General features: G+C 42.1%; 1 protein-coding gene across 4 annotated transcripts in view; it reads left to right on the forward strand.

The window, feature by feature from the left end:
- oxr1a (oxidation resistance 1a) overlaps window positions 1-24,295 on the forward strand; it is a 175,460-nt gene that overhangs the window by 81,303 nt on the left and 69,862 nt on the right. For 2 of the 4 annotated variants that reach the window (XM_083761490.1, XM_083761487.1), the window contains exon 3: window positions 1,713-1,912. In XM_083761490.1, the coding sequence (XP_083617616.1) occupies window positions 1,713-1,912 (200 nt within the window). Of the gene's footprint in view, window positions 1-1,712; window positions 1,913-19,529; window positions 19,897-24,295 lie in introns of those variants that run through there. The other 2 variants (XM_083761488.1, XM_083761489.1) reach the window with 2 other exon arrangements.

Genomic DNA, 24,295 nt, shown 5'->3' on the forward strand with positions numbered 1-24,295 from the left:
ACCTAGTATTATTAAGTATGATTCAAGTTTCTATCTATATAAGTTTGGGTGAAGAGCTAGTCATACATATACACACCACATACTCTGGTCCCAGCAGATCAGGCACAACTTGCTATTTAATTTTTTACTGATTATGTATATAGTATACGTATGACTAGCTCTAAATTATGACGTAAGAGATATGGTCATTTGTGGTCGTTTGGTCCCAGCAAAGCAGGCATATACTATATAGGCATATACTATATATAGTATATAGGCATATACTATATACGTATACATATATACTATATAGAGTGTGTAGTTGTAAGTTGATTAGCGGTATACTGTGGTTACTTTGCGCCAAAAACCGTGACAGCTGTCCCGCCATTTGATGTTTATGCAAGAAAACAGCAAATCTGTGCCTGGTTTGCTGGGACCAAACAACCACAAATGACCATATTTCTTACGTCATCATTAAGAGCTAGTCATACATATACACACCACGTACTCTGGTCCCAGCAGATCAGGCACAATTTGCTATTTTATTTTTACTGATTATGTATATAGTATACGTATGACTAGCTGTAAATGATGACGTAAGAAATATATATAGTATATAGGCATATACTATATACGTATACATATATACTATATAGAGTGTGTAGTTGTAAGTTGATTAGCGGTATACTGTGGTTACTTTGCGCCAAAAACTGTGACAGCTGTCCCGCCATTTGATGTTTATGCAAGAAAACAGCAAATCTGTGCCTGGTTTGCTGGGACCAAACGACCACAAATGACCATATTTCTTACGTCATCATTAAGAGCTAGTCATACATATACACACCACATACTCTGGTCCCAGCAGATCAGGCACAATTTGCTATTTTATTTTTACTGATTATGTATATAGTATACGTATGACTAGCTCTAAATGATGACGTAAGAAATATATATAGTATATAGGCATATACTATATACGTATACATATATACTCTGTACTCTATACTGTATAAAGTGTGTAGTTGTAAGTTGATTAGCGGTATACTGTGGTTACTTTGCGCCAAAAACCGTGACAGCTGTCCCGCCATTTGATGTTTATGCAAGAAAACAGCAAATCTGTGCCTGGTTTGCTGGGACCAAACGACCACAAATGACCATATTTCTTACGTCATCATTAAGAGCTAGTCATACATATACACACCACGTACTCTGGTCCCAGCAGATCAGGCACAATTTGCAATTTTATTTTTACTGATTATGTATATAGTATACGTATGACTAGCTCTAAATGATGACGTAAGAAATATGGTCATTTGTGGTCATTTGGTCCCAGCAAAACAGGCACAGATTTGATGTTTTTCTGCATAAACATCGAATGGCGGGACAGCTGTCACGGCGGAAGAGACCGGGCGAAAACATTACTTGCGCGCTCTGCTTGCGCAAGTAATAATAATTTGGAATCTCTTAACAAATCTTCAGGGGGTCTCTGGCACAAAACATTTTCAGATGGGGGGGGGGGTGTTTAGAATAGGCCTCAGGTCTTAATGGGTTAAACATATTCATGCCGTTTCGCATTACTTCTTATTTGCATTCCTAAACATACAGTAGGCTATAGAGGATGTATGACTATGTAATGACCGCTATGTTGCCCGAGGCATCACCAAAAATACTTCTTAAAATGAATGTTACACATTTATGACTTTTAATGGGCTCTTTCTCTACTATGTTCCCAGCAGACTGAAGAACAAGTCGCAGTCGGTGGATATTGCCAATCAAGGGTTCTCCTCGACTTTGGTGCCAAGCTCATCCCTCAACAAGGCCACACCACCTGTTGCAAAGACAGCCACGGCTCTCGCGGTTCGGGAAAACAATGCCACCAATTCACAGCGCTTCAGCCCGCGGTGTGGCGAACTGAAGCGAGGCTACACCATTGGTAAGTGAGAGGGTTGCGGAAATCCGTCTCACGCATCTGAGTGTGTGCGTTCTTTCATGTCTGCTTCCTAGGACACAGGTTTTCAGAGTGGGGTGGTGCCGGTCAGAGTATGTCATGAATCTCACACTGTAGCTTCACGTTTCTCGCACCTGTTATCTGAACTTTGTACTCTGGCAAATTTCGCCGCCTCTCCCGTGCCTCGTCTCCTAATTAATTTCCTGCCTACAAATTATAATTACATGACTGTGATGAGATTTATCACTGTGATGAATCCTATTGGAGACCACTGGCGGTTAACTGTCTATTATTCATGCCTTGGAAGGTACTTTAGTAACTACACTATAGGGGGTTGCCTTCTCTGAGGTGATGAAACGAGTTTGAGCTAAACTAATAATAATAATCTATATTCACCTCATGATGTTGATTGGGTTAGCAAGCTGCTTCGTTCAAGGTTAGAAAGAGAGAGCGCATGCAGTAGCCCTCCCCCAGTGTAAATGTTGTACATCTGGGCCTGATGATAACAGACGGAGAAGGAAGACAGAAGATGAGTGAAAGAAAGACAAAGAGGTTATTAGGTTAAGGACGAATGAGAAGATTGAAAAAGAGGTAGAGAGAGAGAGGAGAAGAGAGGGACACACAAACTGATTACGAATGTCATTGTCACAGTGACCCATATAGTGAATCAGAAGGACAATGAATGCGAGAGTTGATATTAGGATTCCTGGCACACACCTCAGAGGAAAGAACATTGAGATACGAGCCAGATACTGTAGTATAGTATGGGGAAATCAAGAGGAAATGCATAGACATCAATTTTGTATGGCCCTTTCTTCATTGGACTATAATTATGTATGTACTTTTGGTACAGCATGAAAGTGAGCCAACGATATGGTTTGGTCTTTTTTTTAATGAATGTGTAATTAGGATGCATGCTGTAACCTGCAGTATAATCAATAACCTTGAGCTATTTCTTTCTCATTAAGTCGAAGTACACTTTAACTCTGTAACGCTTATTGTCACCACCACTTTCCCCCAGCTCGTTTCACACTGTATGTACTGTACCGCCTATCCAAAGCAAAAAGTGTCATAAAAATAGATGACCAAAAACGTATCAAAAGTAAGTTGTGCTGATCCATCACATCAGGCTATTCTTTGTTGTTTACCAGAAGTGTTTGACACTCTTGCAACCCTCTTGCAATAGAGTTCATGGTGAATTAGATTTCCCCCACATGTCCTTGCTTGAGCATACAGTAGGCGATTAGTCATGTAAATCAATGCAACAACCTGTCCCCAGTTTTGCAGAGCTAGCTGTTCTGCCAGAAGGAATAGTGATGGGGTTGTGAGAAGAGCATGGCCGATGAGGCTGTAGTTTTTGTGCCGAAGGGAAATCCAATGGCCAGGCATACTGTACCTTTTTACTAATGCCACACATTATATTAACTTGTAGATCTGCTTTAAATTCCTACTATTTGTCACATACATTGCTGTATGCAAAATGTGTTCTCTGCATTTGACCCATCTCTTGGCGCGGTGAGTCGCAGCCGTGCCATGTTCGGGAATCAACCTCCCAGTCCTCAAACCCTTGCTTTATAATATCTCTCAGCTAAGAGGTCCTTGGTCTAAAACACTGAAGACCCCTGCTGTAGTCCATTAGTTGCCTCACAGAAGGGGCTGACGGAAAACAATGGCACTGCAGGCCTGCATGCCAGCGTCACACACTGTACATGTACAGAATCATTCTACAGAGTCATCATCTATTGACTAAGCTTCTCACCGGGCCAGGTATTGACTACAGAGTGGATTGACTTGTGGTCCTCCGTATCAGTTCAGTCAGCAATAATCAATGAGGGAAAGTGCTGTATAAAAAGGGATACCAGGACAGGTGCACTGACTCTTGACATTTTGCCCACTCTTGTCATTCATCATCCATTTCATTGGGTGCTGTCACAAATTTTAATTGCAGAAGGTTGGAAGCCTCAGTCACTCAACCATTATAATTATATGTACTGTAATGATGGCTCGACACAGTTGAGTTAAAGCAAAGCTACGCTTAAATTTTGAGTCTTAATTAACTTTAAGGGGTAATTCATTCTGCTGCGATTCGTTCTTCTAATGCTTAATTTCTCCTCTGTCGTATGACAGTATCTCCGATCTACAAGCTTACATCGTGTCACGAATGCAGCGCATTGTGAGCTTTTACTGTAGATCGTCTATTTTCAGTCTTTGGCCTCAACAAGTCTTAAATGTGTAGACATGGACTTGTAAGATGGGAGGTCTCGATTGCGTAGCGGTACATCCTAGCTAATGTTGTCTAATGTCTATGTATCAATTTAAAACCTCATAGGCTGTATCACCACTATTCAGTATATCAGAGGTTCCAGGGTGTCAGTCATGTATGCTGTTCTACCACATAATTAGACATTGATTAGTTGCTGTCCTATCTCTTCTGTCTGTCTAAAGATGGGGCCCCACTAAGACTGGCCCTTGGGCATTTTTATGTAGTCAAACCCAGCCCCAGTCACATCTTACAGGAGTGATCATGCTCATTTATTCTAATGGGAGAGCAATAATGTGGCAGACAGCAAGCCTTGCTCTCTGCCAGGCTTCAGGCAGACCTGCCATTAATGAGTCACATCTAATGCAGACATTTCAATAACCAGACCAAGACCAACAATGGTAGGACAGAAGGAAGGAAAGGGGAGAAAGGAAAGACGAAAGGAATGCTATGAAGGAAGAAGGGAATAAGCTGTCGGAGCACAGAAGAATGAATGCATGCATGCGCCTATTTCCCCTGCACATGTTACATGACGGCAAGGGACAAGCGGCACAACATGACATCCAGCGAGATTATCGAGAAATGGAGGCATGTAGCAGAAAGGACTGGAGAGCACAGGCATGTACGTACTGTAGGAGAAAGGATGGGAGAGCGCAGCTGGGAAAAAAGAAGCAGGAGAAGACGGCAGACGTGCAGCACGGAAGTCAGACATTAGCTCAGGCGATCTGCACAAAGCTGGTCTGCAGGACACCTGCAGTATTGGTTGCTGAATCCCCGCGACACCTCACACAGACTCTTCCAGACTCTCTGTCTGACACCGCCATGTCTGACCTTTACATCATTATAGCATGTACAGCAGGAACGTCTCTGGAGCTATAGGCCCATTTAATATGCTTTGTACTGTCACCGCATCAGTACCAGTGAATTAAGTGAATGTTGTAGCTGTATTGCAAACATTGTTCCATCTGGCCAATATTGTATGCTTTTCTTCTTGGGAGAATAACCATAGGCGCTTCTCATTTTATTTGTCATTTGAGATTGATATACAGTACCTCGGCAATCTTTAACCCATATGTTTATCCTTGTTGCCATGCATGTGCGTGTTCTTGAAAGTAATTCGGGTTTTGTGAGCAGAAACAATTCTCGATTATCTGTGTGATACTATGCATTGAAATGATTCATACAACATGAAGGATGATGTCTCAGGCAGGTCGAGATGAGCACTTAACAGGTGAGCGATGTGGCCACTGACTGGCCTCCTGCAGATGGCTTTGCAAGGAGAGCACAGAGACTTAACAGCATGTCACTTCAGATAATGGCCTCTAAGAGGATGCCTTTTAGACTGCACCTCTCTCCACCATTTGTCTGTCTTGCCTTTGTGCCTTTTTTGCCCACTCTTACCCTTCACCCCCTCTCCTTCTCTACCTCCATGTTTCCTAATGCATTCATGACCTAAGGGGGGGGGGGGGGGTGGTGAGAGAGAGAGAGATAGAGATAGATAGACAGACATTACTGACAGATTTCCACAGTTCATTGGTCCAACCTTGACTGCAGTCTTGAGGTGACATATTTTATCCAATTACGCTGTTGTTTGACTCACCTGTGCGGGCCGTACAGCAAAGGTAGAGGGAAGGAGTACTGGCGAAGATGACCAGACTTGGCTCAGATGACTGCTTTAGTTACACATTCTAAGAAACGAGGAGAATTTGCCATAATGGACATGAAGCTATTTTAAGTATCACGCAAGTCCTCCCAGGAGCTCTCGAAAGGGCATGCATGTTCATGCATGTGTTGACCCTGATCCTGCTTTTACAGTGTCCTGCACAGCTGTGTACCTGACAGAGGAAATGCTAATAAACAAGACAGGACCACCCGTTTTTGCATATCCTCATGCCCTGAGAGCCATGGCCCGCCACCGACAGCATGTGAATGATTATTCCCATGTTAGTTATTCATTGAATTTTCACTGCCTGGTCGAAGAGGAGAGGAATTGGTGCTGGGGGAGCGATACACTAACTGGCCTTAGGCCCCCACCATAGGTTGTTTGATATGCAGTTCCATGTTAAGGGACTCACTGGCTGGAATTAAATTAGCAGCCGTTCAATACATCGAAGGAAGTGTCAGCTCGGGCCTTAGCTACCATACTGGTGGCCTTTTGTTGTGGTTTTGTGTGTGCCCTGACTGCCTTCCCTTATACCATACCTACTGGAATACTGTCTCTTGTTACTCCGCTTGGAACTAACATATACTGTGTATTTTTCTTCCTAAATAATTCATTACAGCTGTAACATGCTGTAGTCACAGCATGGTGTCAGACCGGGTGCTAACCATTATGCTAGTTGGCAGGTATAGCAAAGTGCTTGAGGCTGTACATGAGTATTGCTTTCGTTTGATGTCATTGTCTCAGGTGGTACGTTGCTTGTGTTTACACATCCAAGTCATAGCCAGTGGTGGCAATTACACAAAAGTGGGACATCATTGTTTTTGGGACAAAAATGGGACAATCATAAATTTCATTTTCAAAGGATATATAATTGTATTTTCTGTACAATGTAATATTAGACCTTTGGGCTACTAAATCTAAACCTTTCATGGACCAGTGGTTTTCCAGAGAGTAGTTAGTGTGAATTCACTTTCAGTGTTCAACAGATTGTTGTCTGGCCCGAAATGTCAAATGATTCCAGTCTGATGGAGCCTGCTGGAGTAGTATGATTGACATTATTACCTCAGAAGCTGTAGGATCCTGACCTGATTGCGCGTGCGTGCGTGTGTGTGTGTGTGTGTGTGTGTGCGTGCGTGTGCCCATGTGTACATGCGTGGTTGAGTGCATTCATACAGTGTACATGCGTGGTTGAGTGCATTCATACAGTATACCTAGTGTGCATATGCGTTAATTTATGCCTGTGCATGTGTGGTACTGTACACTATATGCATGTGTTGCTTCTCAAAGTAGCTTTCTGCTCACAAAACCCAAAGCCATGTTAGTGTTTTAATTTGAACAGAGATGTTCAAATTAAGGATATTATTAAGGCTGGCAACCTGCCACATTGCATGAATGTGTAGGCTAGGTTAGGTTTAGGTTAGGGCAACTTCCAAAGGGGACTACGATGTATTTACAGGGACAATGCAGTGTTTGGTAAAACAGTATTCTCTGTTAGAGCCTCCTATTACAGGAATAGTCTCCCTACCGAAGTAAGAGAGACCACCAACTATGACTACAAACCAAATTTGTAGTCATGGGTAATTATCAGCTCCATTTGTCACTGGTGTCACTTCTCACATTTCACTGTAATTGTTCTGTCCCTCATAATATGTTTACATACTTGTATTGTATTGTATATGTTTTTGTTTTTGTATGGATAGTTTTATCACCACTTTATAACAACCTGCACAGGGACTACAGATGAATATTTGCTTCTGGCTAACACTGGCCCATTTACATGGATGTGAAAATGAATGTGTTGAATAATTGTCCCTGTTAAATTAATGAAATGAATAGATAAATACTGTAGATGGATAGGCTACAACTTAGGCTAGGATGGTACCGAGCAATGCCAGTGTGCCAGTATCAAAACCCTGCATGTTTTCACTGAAGAGACTGGAGGTGCATTGAAAGAGATAGAGAGACAGAGAGGGACAGAGTAAGAGCTATCTGTCATGCTCTGACAGAGGCACCCCCAGCCATGCCATGCCATGCCATGCTGCCCGTGCCAGCAGAGCTGCTTGTGTGTGCTGAGATAAGCCCAAGCCTTCCCGCCTGGGAAGCATACAGCAGACTAGCAGCGTACAGTAGCATCAGCAGGCAGCTTTAGCTACACAACAAATCCAAGAGAAGGCCTTGTGGTCCAGGTGCATACAGTACCACAACCACAGCTCTAGTGGAGCATGACGGCGTGTTGCAGGTACAAATCCCGATCGCCTTGGCTGTGTGTCACTCCCCGTCTCGATCTCTCTCCATGTTTCCTGTCAATCTCTACTGGTACTATCAATATACCGGTAGGCAAAACAGATGGGTTGCACACACACGCGATGCAAGTTAATTATTGCATCTCCTCTGGAGGAGAAGCGAGGCTGCTAGTGGCTTTTAACAAGCTTTCAGACTCTTAGAGCCCTATTAACACCTTGATCTGATCAGACTATAGTTAGCGCGACCTCGAATTAATGTTTTATTAAGCTCCCAACATTGTACTTTAACACATTCCCCGTCTTTGGCGTAGATCTACGCCAATTGAATTAATCTGACCCATCGCCATTGGCGGGGATCTACGCCAATTGGTCCTTTTTATAGTGGTTTTGATCGATCAAGTCGAAATGCTACTCACGTTAGCATTGGGTTGCATTGCTAGCTGGTGTTGTCATTGTCAATAACACTGGAGCGTGCCATCTTGAATTTCTCGTGCACCAGCATCCACTCTTATCTGTTTTCTTTCAATTGCATTTATCTCCAATTGCTTGTCCCAGATGGCATTTCTGGTCAAAACAAGGTTTATTCCACGGGAAATAGCCGACGCTGTGATCCTCGTGATCAGGCTTTCTCTGCTCTCATCGCACCACCAGAAGTGATTTGCGACAACACACACACACACACACACTAGTTATAGACAACATAACATCCGTTTGCAGATGTTTGGCAAAATGTCTTCAAAATAAGGGTTGAACATTGAAAAACACACTCATAACTAATTCTGGGCTGTTTTAGCGCCTTGCCGCGCTGTGCACAGATTACCGCACTCATACTAGCAAAATGGCCTTGGCCCCGCCTCCATGTCATAAGTTAATTAATAAGGCCTAGCGGTAATTAAGATAGGCATAATAGGGTCCCCAATCTGTCTTGTTCTGTCTAGCACAACAATGTTAATATTGTTTGGAGAGGTTTGTCCTCTCTTGAGTGGCTCAGAAGAGATACTTTCATTGTTAGGCTAGGTTAATTTATGTCACTCAGACAGAGAGCATGGCTGCACTGTTTAACTGTGTCCTTGTACTCATTTCAGAAGTCATTGTCCTCACTCAGAACAGTATGAGGAAAGCTTGCATATACACACACACGCACACACACGCTCGCACATACACATACCGCAATGACTTAGAAACCATTTCCACAAAGGTTAATAATATGCTTTGGTCACCGCTACAGAGCAATAAAACAGCTATGATGGTAACTTTGATATGGGCAGAGAATGTCACCTCTGTTTTTCTGGGTTTTGACTTTTACTTATTATTCTCATAGCGTGCACACATACAGACAAAGACATACAGACAAAGCCTATAAAACTATAGCCATGCTGTGGAATTAACCCATTTTTGACTGAGGCCGATTCTAAAAACGCCTTTGAAATCCTGACCGCTACGTCCGGCTGGGGAAACTCCCCCCTGTCAGATGAAAAGCAGCTTGGACTCCTCATGCATAGAAGGAAGCATGATGTCAGTCCTTCCTCTGCCCCCCCCCCCCCCCCCCCCCCCCCCCAGGTTGGCAGAGGAAGTGTAGCGCCCAGGATTACATTAGATAATTGACACTGGGTGAAAGAAATGGGTTGCAAAATCGTGGGATATATATATTTTTTTAATTATAATTATGGGGGTCTGTGGCTTAATGCATAGCCTACTAAACTGGGGAACCGCTGCCATCAAAGACTTGATGCGGTCACTGCTATATCAATGCTCACTCAGTTTGTTAGTGTCATATACTGGAATTGTTCCTATCGAATTACTCGTGTGTGTTGTTTCCATTTGTCCCTGGGATTGGATGATGGCAGGCAGACATAGTTCCTGGTTCCATCAGTCTAATGCTAACCAGGTTGTCTCCAGTCTGGGGGGATAATACTTGACTGAATTATGTGGAATGTGCCCCCTGACCAACATCAATCCAGGCCTTCCCAAGACAAGAGTTTTGATAATGTACTGTAACCCCATTCTATACAACTCAATGTCACCATGAGGAGCTGTCTGATTTCTGGACATAATTTATTTATTACAGATAGAGATGAAATAATACGTTTAACCTCCACAACCGTAAAACAGAGCCAATACATTTGTTTGTGTTTGTGTGTGTGTGTGTGTGTGTGTGTGTGTGTGTGTGCGCTCAATGTCATAGTGAAGTGCTTAGTGTTCATGCTAGCAAAACAAGTCATTTTAGTTGGATTTCTTGACGTTTTATCATTTCCAAATGTCTACAGAGACTATGTAGCGTCTTCAAACTTAATTGAGCTTAATTTTTAAGCGCTCTCCGTGTCCTTCAGCATTTTCAAAGGGAAATAATAACATTATGACAAACAATAAGTGTCACTGAGACACTATAGACTCCCCCAGGATCTGAAAAATACGTCTCTGTACATCTAAATCACAACTATGGGGAACAATGGCCATGGTCAGACGGAACCAAAGGCCACAGACATTCCTAATGGCCAAATTGACTTTAGTTTTTTTTAAACAAAGAATTGCAAACAATTTGATTTTGCTCTGCAGTTCCAAGCGACGGACGGAAGGAAGGACCCTTGCAACTGAATTTACTGCAGCGCTACTGTAAAAGATCTGTGGGCTGGATATATTGGCCTGCCGGTGTAATTACGTTGACCGGGAGTCTCTTGGCGGCCCTCTGCTCGTTGGGCTCAATTTATAAATGCCATGGTGCTAGTAATCCCACTGTTCCCCCACTTAGTTTGGAAAGGAGTCCAGCCATCCTTTGGCTACGATTGATTACATATAGCTCAAATGGAGAGTAAGCAGTTCTGTAGTGTGGAACGCTACGGCCGGCCACTGCTATTGATTCATTTTTACAGCAGAGAGAAAATCAGATCTGCCACTCCACATAACAGTTGATATTCGTTTTCTTTTTTCTCATGAATTTATGGTGACCTATTACTTTAAAAGAGCTATATTTTGCCAGCGTCTGACGCATTTCCATCGATGCTGTGGCAGAATGAGCTTCTAATAGAGAAAAGTCATGTTAGTGTTATGTTACCCCGTGAAAGGTTCACCTACTACAGCATATTTCCCTCCATCACATTTTGTCGCACTTTTGAGGAGCACAGAAACTTTTGCACAATAACTTTTATTTGCACAATAATTTAACAAATTCACCGTATGGACTACTATTTGAATTGAATCGCCATATTGTAGAATTGATATTGCTTAAATATCACAAAGCCTGATAATGTTATTCCTTAAGCATATGGATAGTAAAAAAAAGCCGAAGAACCCCTTTCCAGAGCGTGACTCCATAGTCTCTCGAGACTGACGGATGCCAATGAGTGAGTCATGATTTGAGTGGACACATGATCTGTTGCATAACGTGTAGTAAACAATGTAGAGTGTATAAAGACATCCCTAAATTATTCAATTTTGAAAAGTTCTGGGATATTACCGAGTGCACAAAAAGGCATTTTCTGACACCAGACTTTGAAATAATGGTGGGAAACATGCATGTATTTGAAAGAAGCCATGTTGATGAGTCATCTCGGTAAACCTTGAGCCCACCAATCCCCTCCCCCAGCTCTGATTAGAATGAAGATGTATACGCTCTGGGGCGAGGTTCGCCCGCCGTGCACTGGTTTATCCAAGGGGAAGAATAGCTGGAGGACAGGATTTAGCTGGGCAGTGCAGTATGCAGTCTTCACTCACGGGTCAATGCTCGGTGCATTCATTAATACATCTCACTGAATGCCGAGGTTCTAGAACACTGTCAGACGGAGGCATTGCATTGCCGGGTGCTTTTTCCACTCTCACAAAGGATGCAATCATTTGTGTTGAAATGCTTTGAAGGTATAGGTGTATTAGATCTTGTATTATGTTAAAGCAGAAATAACATGCATTTTAAAACAGTTTTTAATATTTAATATCATATTGTCTTATGTCCCTCAAACTTATTTCTAATGGTTTGAGCCTCAATCACCACTCTGATATAACCAGTCATTTCTTTCTGGACTTTGAAAGCAGTTTTAAGTGCAATACCACAATGTCCTGAGGTGGTGGGGGTGCTGATATGCAGATTATTTAATATTTGAGTCATTATAAAAAAATCAACAATGGCGGACATTGTAAACAAAGTGGAAATGCAAATTTGGAACTGAAGACTGAAGAAGAGGAATTACACAAAGTAGGGTGACATTGATGACATCACGATGAGGACAAAATCAGTTGAGCTGTTCCTGAGAGCAGTTTCCATTAAAGCACCCATATGATATGAAAGCCTGATTGTTCAAAATTGGTTATTTGTGGGGTTAGAAAAGACATATGGGAGCCCCAAAAACACAAAAGAAATTGAAAAAGTTGAATGTTATGTTATAGGTCCTTTAAGAAGAGTAAATGACACTTGCTGTTGGAAAGTGGCATGAAACATGGTGTAGTTTCAGGAGGTAATTGAGATGAATTAATATAATGACTCCTGTGTCAGTGTGTCCTCTAGCCCAGTATGACTTAAGCCCTTTTAAGCCCAGTATACACATTCATAAGTTGTTCTCTTGGTGGTGGATAAGAAAACAGAATAAAATACTTGACAATAAATCCATAATTTATGTCTGCATATGGCTTATACCTGATACTGATATTAATCCCCATGGTTTGCCATTACAATACATCAACCATTCTAACGCTTCATCTGTCTTTGTCTGTCCACTTTTATTATTTCTTCTTGTGACCACTAGGGCTCCACCAGGCCGAAGGCATGGGGAGAGTATGTTTTGCACTCTGTCCGTGTGTGTGTCCGTCCGTCTGTGTACAGCTAATCTCTGGCACCGTTAACCCGGTCGATGGCAAACTTTGCACACACACTCCCTCGATGCCAACGATGAACCTGTTATAGCGCCACCAGGAAACCGACTTTTCTAAAAACACATTTTGTTATATTACTACTCCATATTGTATCCAAACATCCCGCAAATCGTTACACAGTATCTCTATAGTCATGTGCTCGAGCCAGATCTCTCCGATATTTCATATTCCATCCTGATATTGGATTTCAAATATTGGTGGAACACAGCGTGCAATTTACGTGAAATCTTTCACAGACGTTCCTACTATGCTGAGGAATATAACCCACCCTTTTCACATTGGCCTGTTATAGGGCCACCAACAGGTGGATTTTTGCAAAACACATTTTTGGAACAAAATGCTACAAATCATCCAATTGCCATCCAATGCGTAAGAAGAAATGGCACCCTTTTCATATTGGCTTATTATAGCGCCACCAGGAGGCCACAACCTGACCTGGTGGAGACCTGTGCCCCGAGGGGCAATTTGTCTAGTTTTCTTTTGTTCATTTTTTTTTAGAGAGATTTTTTGGTGGGGCTTTTTCTGCCTTTATTGATAGAGTAAGTAGGATAGAGAAAGTAGGTTGACAGGAAATGGGGAAAAGAGATGGGGGGGTGACACGCAGCAAAGGTCGTCGGGATCGGGAGTCGAACCTGCGACATATTTCTAGTAGGCACTATGTTTAAAGCTCATACAAAGATGTTTTTATTGATTCTTAAGGTGTGTGTGTGTGTGTGTGTGTGTGTGTGTAGGGGGGGGGGGGCTTAACTTGTGCATGCTGATACTGCCAGTAGGCCAAGGATATATTTTTTGTTATTTCACTTTCATTATTTATTAAGTCAGTGGTGGTTGGTTGGTTGATTGGAACTTTGCTTAAATGTGGATGAATTCGTAGCCATAGATACAGGAGTATGCCATATGACTGACGTCCTAAACTGGCCACATGAAGTCTAAGCCACACCGCTATTAGACCCTGTCTTGTTACTACAGCATTGTACATTTTTCTCCCCCAGTGATAGACTTCAAAAGGACTCTCCCTTCTGTCATTCCAAAGCTATTCTTCCACCAGTATTCTTTCTGTCTTGCTTGCTTACTTGAAAAGAGATATTTTGTACGTCTAAAAGTACGTTTGAGGAATTCTCAAAGAAGCAAGCCCTGCATTCTTCTGTAAATCAGCACTGTTGAGTTCAAATTAACTAATGTTTCTGCAAAATGACACTGTGTAGCTTCAGATTAGATCATGTTTCATTATGTATTAATATGTTTTGACTATTGGATCTCAATTAATTCACGCAGGTAATGTGGATCAAAAATGCTACATACATCTCTCCAAGTACACAGTAACAGCTTACACACTTACGGTCGCAATTTAACCAGCAAATTATGCATCTATCGTATTTCCTCTGCGGGAGAGATTCATTATCCAATTTAGTGTGCTTGTAGCACAGGCAATATCAAGTGATAAATGAACAGTGTCCAGCGTGAGGACAGTTTTATGGTAGATAGAGAGAGAGAGAGAGAGTGCAGAATATCTCACTATTTTACATTGTCGAATTTTAGAGATGTCTTTTTTGGGGGGGAGGGGATCAAATTTTGTTTCATTTCAAGTTGCATCTGTCTTTGGCCTGTGCTCATATCCATGGCTCCATCTGTCTTTGGCCTGTGCTCATAACCATGGCTCTGTCTTTGGCCTGTGCTCATAACCATGGCTCCATCTGTCTTTGGCCTGTGCTCATAACCATGGCTCCCCAAGAACATGACACGGCGACGGTGACTCCTGCACAGCCCTGGAGTTGATTCATGGGAGACCGTTTAGAATAATGATGAAATTTATGACTGTGTCTGACTTTAACAGAAAGCAATTAACTCCCACCACAGAGTTCAATGGAGATAATAAACTGGACATTGACATAGAGGAAAATTTGTTTTGTTTACTTCACTGATGATGCATCTGCCACCCCCCCCCTCTCTGACACACACACACACACACACACACACACACACTCACTCACTCACTCACTCACTCACTCACTCACTCACTCACTCTCACTCTCCTTCAACCTTCAGTCCAAGGCTGGGCTTTATTATTTTAATAAGCAACCCACATGAAGAGCTCAGCGGTGCACGTCTGATACAGTCTCTCCCTCTTTACCTCTGCCCTCTCTCTCTCTCTCTCTCTCTCTTCATTCAGTTTGTGTGTGTGTGTGTGTCCTCTCTCTATCTCTCTCTGTCTATCCTCCCACTTCCTATTTCTCTCCTCTTACTTGCGGACAAAAATTAAACCTCCCCTGGAGACCGCTAGTGGAACGGCATTTTGCAGCTAGACTCCTCGTCATAAACAACAGGTCCAACACAGAGAGAGTGTGTGTGTGTGTGTGTGTGTGTGTGTGTGTGTGTGTGTGTGTGTGTGTGTGTGTCTGTGTGCGACAGAGAAGGACAAAGATGTGTGTACATAGAAGAGATGGATAAAGAGGGATAGAGAGCACTCCATGAACACCCAGTAGGCGGATGTGTTCCTCCTGTGAAGCTAGTGGTCATCAGTCGTGGAGGCCACCCGGCCTCAAGACAGCGCAGACGCCCACAGAGGATAGATGACCATGAGCAGGGGCAATGGAGGCATTGGTGAAAGATAGCCTGCTCTGGCGCCACCGGTCATCCATCACTGGAAGCCACCCTGCCGGACCGTCCTGAGAGAGGGAAAACAACGGTTGCTTGAAATAGTGTAATGGTGCAACTGCCATAGCAGTATTGGGCATGATATGACAACCGCACCTCCGCTATATTGCCTCCAACACAGTAAAGTTGTCAGTGTTCATTGAACTCTGAGAGCGTGTGCACCCACAAGGATCCTTTTTGGGCTTTTGCACTCTGAAGTCACTGTGTGGACTTTACTGTGCATGTTTTGTAAAGTGTCCGTCTGCTTAGGCCCTCACAATTTGTTTTTAGATCCAGTGAACATGTTGGCCACTTGGCCCATTACATTCACTTTACATAACAACAAAATATATACCTTTTTGAATCAATATTCGGACGGCATTGCTCCTGTGGTCCAATATTCAACCCTACCGTAACAGAACAAAAACTCTGGGTTTCATGAATTAGGGCAGAGTTTGTGGGGGAAAGAACTGGATGCAGAAGAGAACACAATTGACTGTGACAAGCGGCTTATCCTCTAAAAATAGAACTGTGTCTCTGATGTGATTATGGTTCTTTGTTTAGGTCCCCCCTCCACAATCATCTAACGTCAGAAGAATGATGCTGTAGAATCCCCAGTTCTGCTGAACCAGGTTCTTCTGTGAGATTGCTGTCTTGCATTAATCCTTATTTTATACTAGTGCACAGACCATATGCTCCTTTGACATCTTGAAGACCAGTGTTCAATTCCAACCCCTGCCTTGTCTCGCATGTCTCCTCTGTCTCTGTCCTTGGTTTCCTGTCTCTCTACAACACTGACCAATCTGAAATAAATGCATGAAATGAAAAAATGTGTAGCTTCCACACACCACCTATGATACTGTTGCACAGGAAGAGGACGTGTCGGAGGTCATTGCCATGATCAGTTGTCTTGACTCCCCACATTGCTTTCCTACAGGCTGCAAGTCAACTTGATGCTCTTCTCCACCATGATGGCGGCCAAAAGCATATATTGTAGGAGACAAGGAAGCAAAAATTAACCTGCTATAGGCTGCTTTGCATGATAAAAGACTAAGCGTTTTTGAAGCACAAAGCCTGTGTTGTGGTGCAAAGATGACTGTACGAAAGAACTCCACTGCTTGGCTGTGTTTGAGTGACATCAGTCTGGGCGTAGATGATGCGGTGATTCAGCTCAGCATTGTCACCCGTTTTAACAGCCGCCGACACATTTATTCATGCTTCCATTTCATGAGAATTTTGCTCCTGCTGCCATAATCTGTTGTAGTGTTGACGGCTTTCGAGAGGCAAAGCTGCACTTTCCTTAAAGGCTGATAGAGGGAAGAATTCTCTGACAGGGCTTTTTAACACCTGTGATTGCTGTATTGTCTGGCTGCTCAGCCATTTCCCCCTAACAGCTAACTTTATTGGCCCCGTCTCCTGTACAGAGGACTGCATAGTAGAAAGGAACACCCTTATGGAGCCACAGGACAATGTGAATTATTTTGTATGCTGTATCTGTACTGGCGTTCTGAAATCTTCTTTTGAGAAAATCCATCTACTCAAGCTACTGTGTCTTCTTTCCCCGTAACTCAATTGGCCCTCACAATTATCACTCAGTGAAATGCTTCTTTGTGTTTGCCAGCAGGTGCATCGGTGACACGTGAGTGAATTTTCCATCACGTTTGCGTTTGGAGTAATTTCCAGTGTTGACAGGGAATCTTAGGGACGAAAACAGGACGATTTTGTGTGAAGGTGACCGTTTGGTCTGGGCACACACCTTTGCATTGCCAGCTTGCAAGTGTGTCGTATTTGTTCCAGTGGGTAATTTGTTTATGTTCATATACCACTATGCAGCGGCTCTGCTTATGTAACCTGCTTGTGTATTCCCTTCCTCCATTGCCAGTGGAAAGCTGCAACGTCCCATTGGGCTTCATGTTTGTTGTTTCATAATGAAAGCCTTCCATTTCTTGGGATTAGTCAGCAGCCTACCTGAATCTCAGTGGGAAAGTGCTGAGATTAAAGCCTCATTTATACGTCGGTGCACGACAGTGTCAAAATATCAGATTCTTTAACCTAACGACTTGAAAAATCAGTTATTTTCTGTGTGTGAAGGAGCATAAATTAGGCTTAACCCGCACTCCCCAGTACCCCGCTCCCAGACAATGACAAAGCCTCACACACAAGCACTAAAGGCTTTTTTGCTGGCAGCTGCTGACACTAGGGTTTTTTTTGTATGGGTTCTTGTACAAGACTTCACCACTCTAAAGTAATTTGAGTCGAGTGAATCCCTAAGTACTTTTGCATTTTAAAAGTAGCAGGTGCTCATGATATTAATAATATCATGAGCACCTGCTACTTTTAAAATGTGCACTGTGCACATCAACATTTTTGACAGAATGCATCAAAGCATGTTTATGTGCTAGAAGGAATCTAACCTAGTAATCTAACCACTGCCCAATTTGCAACACCATAATAGATGGTAGTTGGCTGATAAACTTGCAAATCTGTAGTATACAGACTAAGTCAGCAATATATTGAAAAAACTAAAAAAGACATTGTAATACAATATATTAGCTGAAGTGCATAAAAGAGAGGAGGCTGAAACTTAAATATCCACCCAATGGGAGTTCATCTTATCTGAACAATTCATTTTGCTTTTCAAATCACACTTAAGCTTAATTAAAGAGTCTGGATGAGTTGGTTAGGAAAATAGAGACCTCTAACTAGATGTGGTTTTATTGTTTGGTCTCACTGGTGGGAAAGTATATATTTGACCCCATTACTGTAGGTGGAAGCACGGTATCAGAGAAAGAAACCCAGGCAGCTCCCTCCAAGGAAGTTATGGATGATTTGATGACTTCTCTGAGCAGCTGGGCAGCAGCACAGTATATCATGGACAGTGCAACAAGGCCCCTGGGAGTGGCAGTGGGCCAGAATAAGACCCATCACAACCAAGTGTCCCAGCAGGGCCCTGTGCAAGGTCACAGAGGAACACAGGACCAAATATAATCTCCAACTCCAACCTCATCCAGAATGTCATAAATCATTGGTACTCCACTTGACGAGAATATTTGAAGTGCCAGTGAGGATCAAGTTCAATCAATCAGTCTTCTAGGCTTTGCTTTGGTGTTAAGGAGAAACTCCCAGATTGTGCATTTAATTTTATTTTTTTTAATGATTTTGTTATGGCCTACAACCGAACCCTACATCATCACAGGTGTTTGCTGGAACCATAGGCTTGAACACGTCTGTCCTGCACTATTCATTTTAACCAGCAGATGGAGTACATTCAGTGTCTTGTTGCACTCTCAAATCATGTTTGACTCAATCCACATTCCACAACAGTTTCTTAAATTGTAAAATGGCTTGTGTTCATAATCTAAGGTAACTCTTTTTTTTTCTTTTCTTATTCTGATTTTGAATTAAAACATTATAGCTTAAACTAGCTTTGTCCCATCACAGTTATGTGTACTTATGTCCCATAATGAATAAAATGGCAGGCTTTCCAGTCCACTGCCTCAGTCCAGTCCAACCTCTCCTGGTCTGTTGGCTTAATCACTTTATTATTATTATTATTATTATCTACTATTGTCAAAAGATTTCTATATTGGGAACGTTAAATGGGACATTCTGCATTATGCCTATAACGAGTAGGCCTAGGCCTACTTTTACTTTTGGTACTTTATACTTTTAGATGCCAATACATTTCATTTTTACTCAAGGACATTTTGAATTCCGGACTTTTACTTGTAACAGAGTATTTCTATATTGCAGTATTGATACTTTTACTTAAGTAAAACATGCGAGTACTTCCACTCACTGCCTAACAGTAGGCTACAGTCAGTAGTGAGTATGAGCTCACTGACTGAGTGCACAGCACTGCTTGACGCCACCAGGGGCAAAACAAAGTTTGCACCAGTTGTTGACGCGTTTCAAACAGTTCCTGTTTTGGAATGCGTTGGAACCACAGTCTATAGTTGGAACTGGAAGTCAGAGACAGACAATTCTCTGTAGTAGTGGGGTGTTATTACTGTACCAACGGGTTTGGGCCTGTGCTGCTTTGCGCAATGCCCCTACTGTCATAGAACGAGGTTTTGTTTTCAAGGGGTAGATGTTTTTTGCCAAAGGTTTTGCTGTGACATGGACTACATTTTGTCCTTGACGGGGAGCGGCGCTAGAGCTGTCAGAGACGCGGTCTCCAACAGGCTGTGGTCCGCCGCGGCCGGCGGACAGGAGGAGAATGTTGTCAAGCGAGAACAAAGTGACACAGAGTTGAATCAGGGGTCAGCTCCTCAACATGACAGCGACCACACCTTCATCTTGAAAACAGGTTGGGCGAAAGAAAAGTTGCAACGAGTGAAACTGTATACTTATTAAAGTGCGTGCCGTGGTGGCGTGCATTGGAAACGTAGGGAAACTGCACTGTCAACATTCAGGCTTGTTGGTATTCATCTGATGTATGCCGAAAATAGCCGATCCACAAGCTCACAGCTGCTGTGAACTTGTCGATCGACTCTTCGGCGCGCGGCGCAGTACGAAGAAAATATATTGTGCTTGTCAGTTGGAGTCTGTCTATCTGTTGGCAGTTTGTTCACGATGCGCCATGACAACATTTCTAATTTAGACAGATCGAGTAGCCTAGTAATACATTGGCTATGAGCGCTGTAGGCCAGTTTGTTATGGTCAGTGTCAGTCTGACTCTGTCTGCCAACTTGGCATGCAAGACAGCACATGTACAGTATCTCTCTAGCCTATCATTGACAGTCACGTCACATGACCTTAACCAGCTGCCTGTCTCTGCAGCGGAATGATTTCCTATTTCCATTTTGATTAACGTTTACTACGCAATAACAACCCATAACACATTTACAAGCATGATTTTTTATGAGAGTGTCCTCCCTGACATTAAGGTTGATGTGCGGACGCACTGGCCTATATTTGGGGGAATCATAACATTATTTCAATATGATCAGCAGTAGCATTATTGCATAAAGGAAAGTGAGCCAGCTATAATGTTAATGTGACTGGCCTCAAGGCTCCTCACAACAGGGAGAAGTGTATAGACACTTCTCCCTGTAAATAATCTTTATTAACATGGAGAGATAGATATATCTATCTCTCCATGTTAATAAAGATTATAAATTTTCGTGTTTTCTCCTCCCCCTCTTTTTATTTTGCAGACTTAATTCATCACAAGATCAGTCAATGCCTTTTTTGACAGCTTTTTAATTAAAAACAGGGAAATAACCCTATTCAAAAATGATCTGCCGAAGTGGATATAAGTTTTGACAACAGACTTTATCATCACATTAGCCATCATAATATCACACACTGAATGCTCCACATAATTAGCTATCACACATTTGCCATTGTGAAGGCACAGAATCTTGAGGGCACATCTTCACCATACTCCAGACTTGTACAGGGTTTCTATAGATCACGTTGAGTCGCTGGACTCGGAGCTTGGTGGCAGTCAGGTTAATTGCAGGATCTAATTAGGACAAAGATTAATTAGATGCATGCTCTGGCGCCTTGGAAACGCCATGGATGGGAGTCGGGTTCATTAGCAGTCTCTGTGGCTCTCTTCAGCACCACGTGGACCAAGTAGCCAGAGTCTGCAGGCCATGGACCTGCCAAGAGCCAAACAATGGCACTGATATTGCCAAGCAGTGTAAGGAGCAGAGAGGACGGTAGCCTATGGTGGCAGAAAGGGCTGTACAGTGCATTATTTACCACAGCATGTGGCTGTACAGGGTACAAAGCAGACAGACAAGCAAGTAGACTTGCAAAGAAACAGATTTGACGGATATCCTATTAACTAGTCTTAATATAGTAATAATAAACAAAAGCTAATGTGAACTGTCATGAAGTCAAGATGACATGACAATAAACTAATGGGACTCCTACAGATGTGCAGAGACTAGGAGATGGTGGTACAACATAGGCTTGCCTCTGAGTAAGAGCATTTATGGCTTATAATGATGAATGAGTTGCCAAAGATGTGCTAGTATAGTGATTAAACGCAGTAGAGTGAAGGTTGATAAAGTGGACGTTAATATTTATTAAGTCACAAGCAGAACACATGGGGGGGAAATAATTCCAATTGTGAAAACATGGCTTGACTGTCTTTTATTTTATGTATCATAATGCTGTATAGTACAGCATTGTTAGTACATACAGCATTGTTTACTGTAAGCACAGCCATTTAAATATAAATTGTACTACTGTATGTCATGCCAATTGCATAGAAATAGGGCTTACATGTGGTGTAAAATATTTTGTTTTGTTTTAATCATTGCTACAGTATAACTCAAACACATACAGGATACAGAACTCAAACACATACAGGATACAATACATACAGGAAACTGGAAGTGATGAGAAAAACGAATTAGCAGACAAAAAGAGATGGAGAGACAGATACCCATGTTATTGAACAAACGCTCTGTTGCAGTGATTGCTATTGGTATAGACTAGTATAGAGCTAATTAACACATGTTAACAACAACATACCACACCACCTTAATTTCACTTGTGTAGATTTGTACTTTGAGCTACTCTATTTTTGTGCAACTTCTTTACCTATACTCTCTCAATACAACAAGCTGATGAATGATGTATATCTGGCTTTTACACACCAACTTTAACAAATCAATCCAAAGGAAATATCCACAGCTTTGTACAATATCTCATGTGACCTCCAATGTGAACCCAGCTGTGATCATGCATTGATTAGATTGATCGATTGCAGTGGCAGCATTATTTGCTTTGTGTCTGTTAAAGATAAATGCTGAGATGAAATACAGGCTGCCGGCCATCTGGGGGTTAATGATCATCGCCCCTCTCTCAATATCGGTGAATGTTTGACAAAGCACTCCTACGCTGTGTGCTGTGACTTTAAAGATGTACTGTACGTCTTCAACCCCACCAACACCTTCAGTCAAAAAGCTAATCTTTCACATTTCTCATGAGGGAAATTTCTTTGCCTATCAGCCCCGAGCTTGCTCTTTGGAAGGAGATAAAGATTTGGCACTAAAGCTGTCAGATTTGAAAGATAAATAAACTGGATGTTGTTGCTGGGGAGAGTTCATATTGTCAAGTCTCATCCCTCCTGTGTGGAACAGTTAGTCATGCAGATGGATTTGACGAGGCGTTGGCTCCATTTTTACCCCTTGATCCTCAATGGACCACTCTGCTTACTCCAGCTCCCGATTTGTATTTTGTCATACAACAGAGACAGCAGATCTTCAAACTCGAATGTGATGCATTTTAAGCTTGTAGATGTTTCATTACAGTATATGTCAGCTCTCTAGTCTAGGTGGCCAAAACAGTTGTGATTAGAAGTAAGATGCACTTCAAGTTAACCACCCTATATACTTTGCAAGCTTGTAGAAATGCAATTTTCACTATATGTTAGCTTATATTCACTGAATGTTGTTTGCTTATTTCCGCCCGATGATTATGCCCAGAATAGGGATGCTAGTGTTCATGTGATTAAACCATGGAAGACAACAGAGCTGGCACATCCACAGGCAGTGTGCAGACTTTTGCACACTGGCTATATTTGTGTTAAAACAACATGAGTTTATGAAGGATACTGCCAGTGCCTACAACTGTTTTCATGGAAATGTACTAACTACCAGTGCATTGTTTTCTTCTAATAGATATAGTCATGTTTCTCTTAGTCTCTTGTGCAATGGAATACCTTGCAAATGGCAACATCTTCAGATTTTAAGTCTTCAACTGGACCTTTTTTCCTTCGGTGCGACTGCGATGAGAGGACCTGATAATGCAGTGTTTGTGTTTCTTATTGCTGAGCTCATCACTTCTCTCACTATTGATTTGAGCTGTAACCTGAGAGGTTAGTGTTGCTCGCTGCAGAGAAGCAAGAGGGCCAGGGTAGCAACAGGTGACGTAAACAGCCAAATTGATGCTTGCATTATAATGGGCATGGCGTCCTCACCTACAGGGAACTGTAATGCATGCTGTATTGCTAGACTTTTTAATTTAATCACGTGATGATTTTGTTATCTCTTATTATTATCTGAGAGATTATGCATGAACATGATTCCATGACTTTCAATCAAGGCATTCAGCTTATTTCTGGATAACAAACTGCTGTTCTGCCTCTGTGTACGTTGCTATGGAAGCGGAAGCTTGTCAGCTGATAAAATCCATATTTGTGGCTTATTTGTGTCATTTTTAATCAATATTTTGTGTCAAATTATTGATGTCATTCGTAAGTAGCCATGCAATCAACTGGATAATTGTACAGTGAGCTGGTATTATTGCAAACATATTTATAATGACCCGCTGTACATTGAGAATAGGCCTAAAATAGGTGTGGAGTGTGGACCATTAATGACCATTTTAGTGCTGCACAATTAATCGAAAAAAATTCAGACACGTATGCAATCTCATTTCAAAATTTGAGCAAGAATCGTGCAGCATTAGCTTTGCTGTTCAATTATTTTTATATAGTTTTTGCAGTAGACTAAACTAGACAGTAAAAAATTTAATGGAAAATAATGAGAATCGTAATCTCAATTCTTGTGGATAAAAATCGAGGTTCACATTTGAGGAAGAATCGTGCAGCACTAGTCCATTTGCAGTAAACATGAAGTTCAGGACCTACAGTATAAAATAACATACAGTATAAAATAACATACATCATATATGCGTCATCAGTATTGATCCAGTGACCGAGTGCCAAATTTGACTTTTAGGCC

This window comes from Protomyctophum parallelum, assembly GCF_964188405.1.
Source record: "Protomyctophum parallelum genome assembly, chromosome: 3".
NCBI lineage: Eukaryota > Metazoa > Chordata > Actinopteri > Myctophiformes > Myctophidae > Protomyctophum > Protomyctophum parallelum.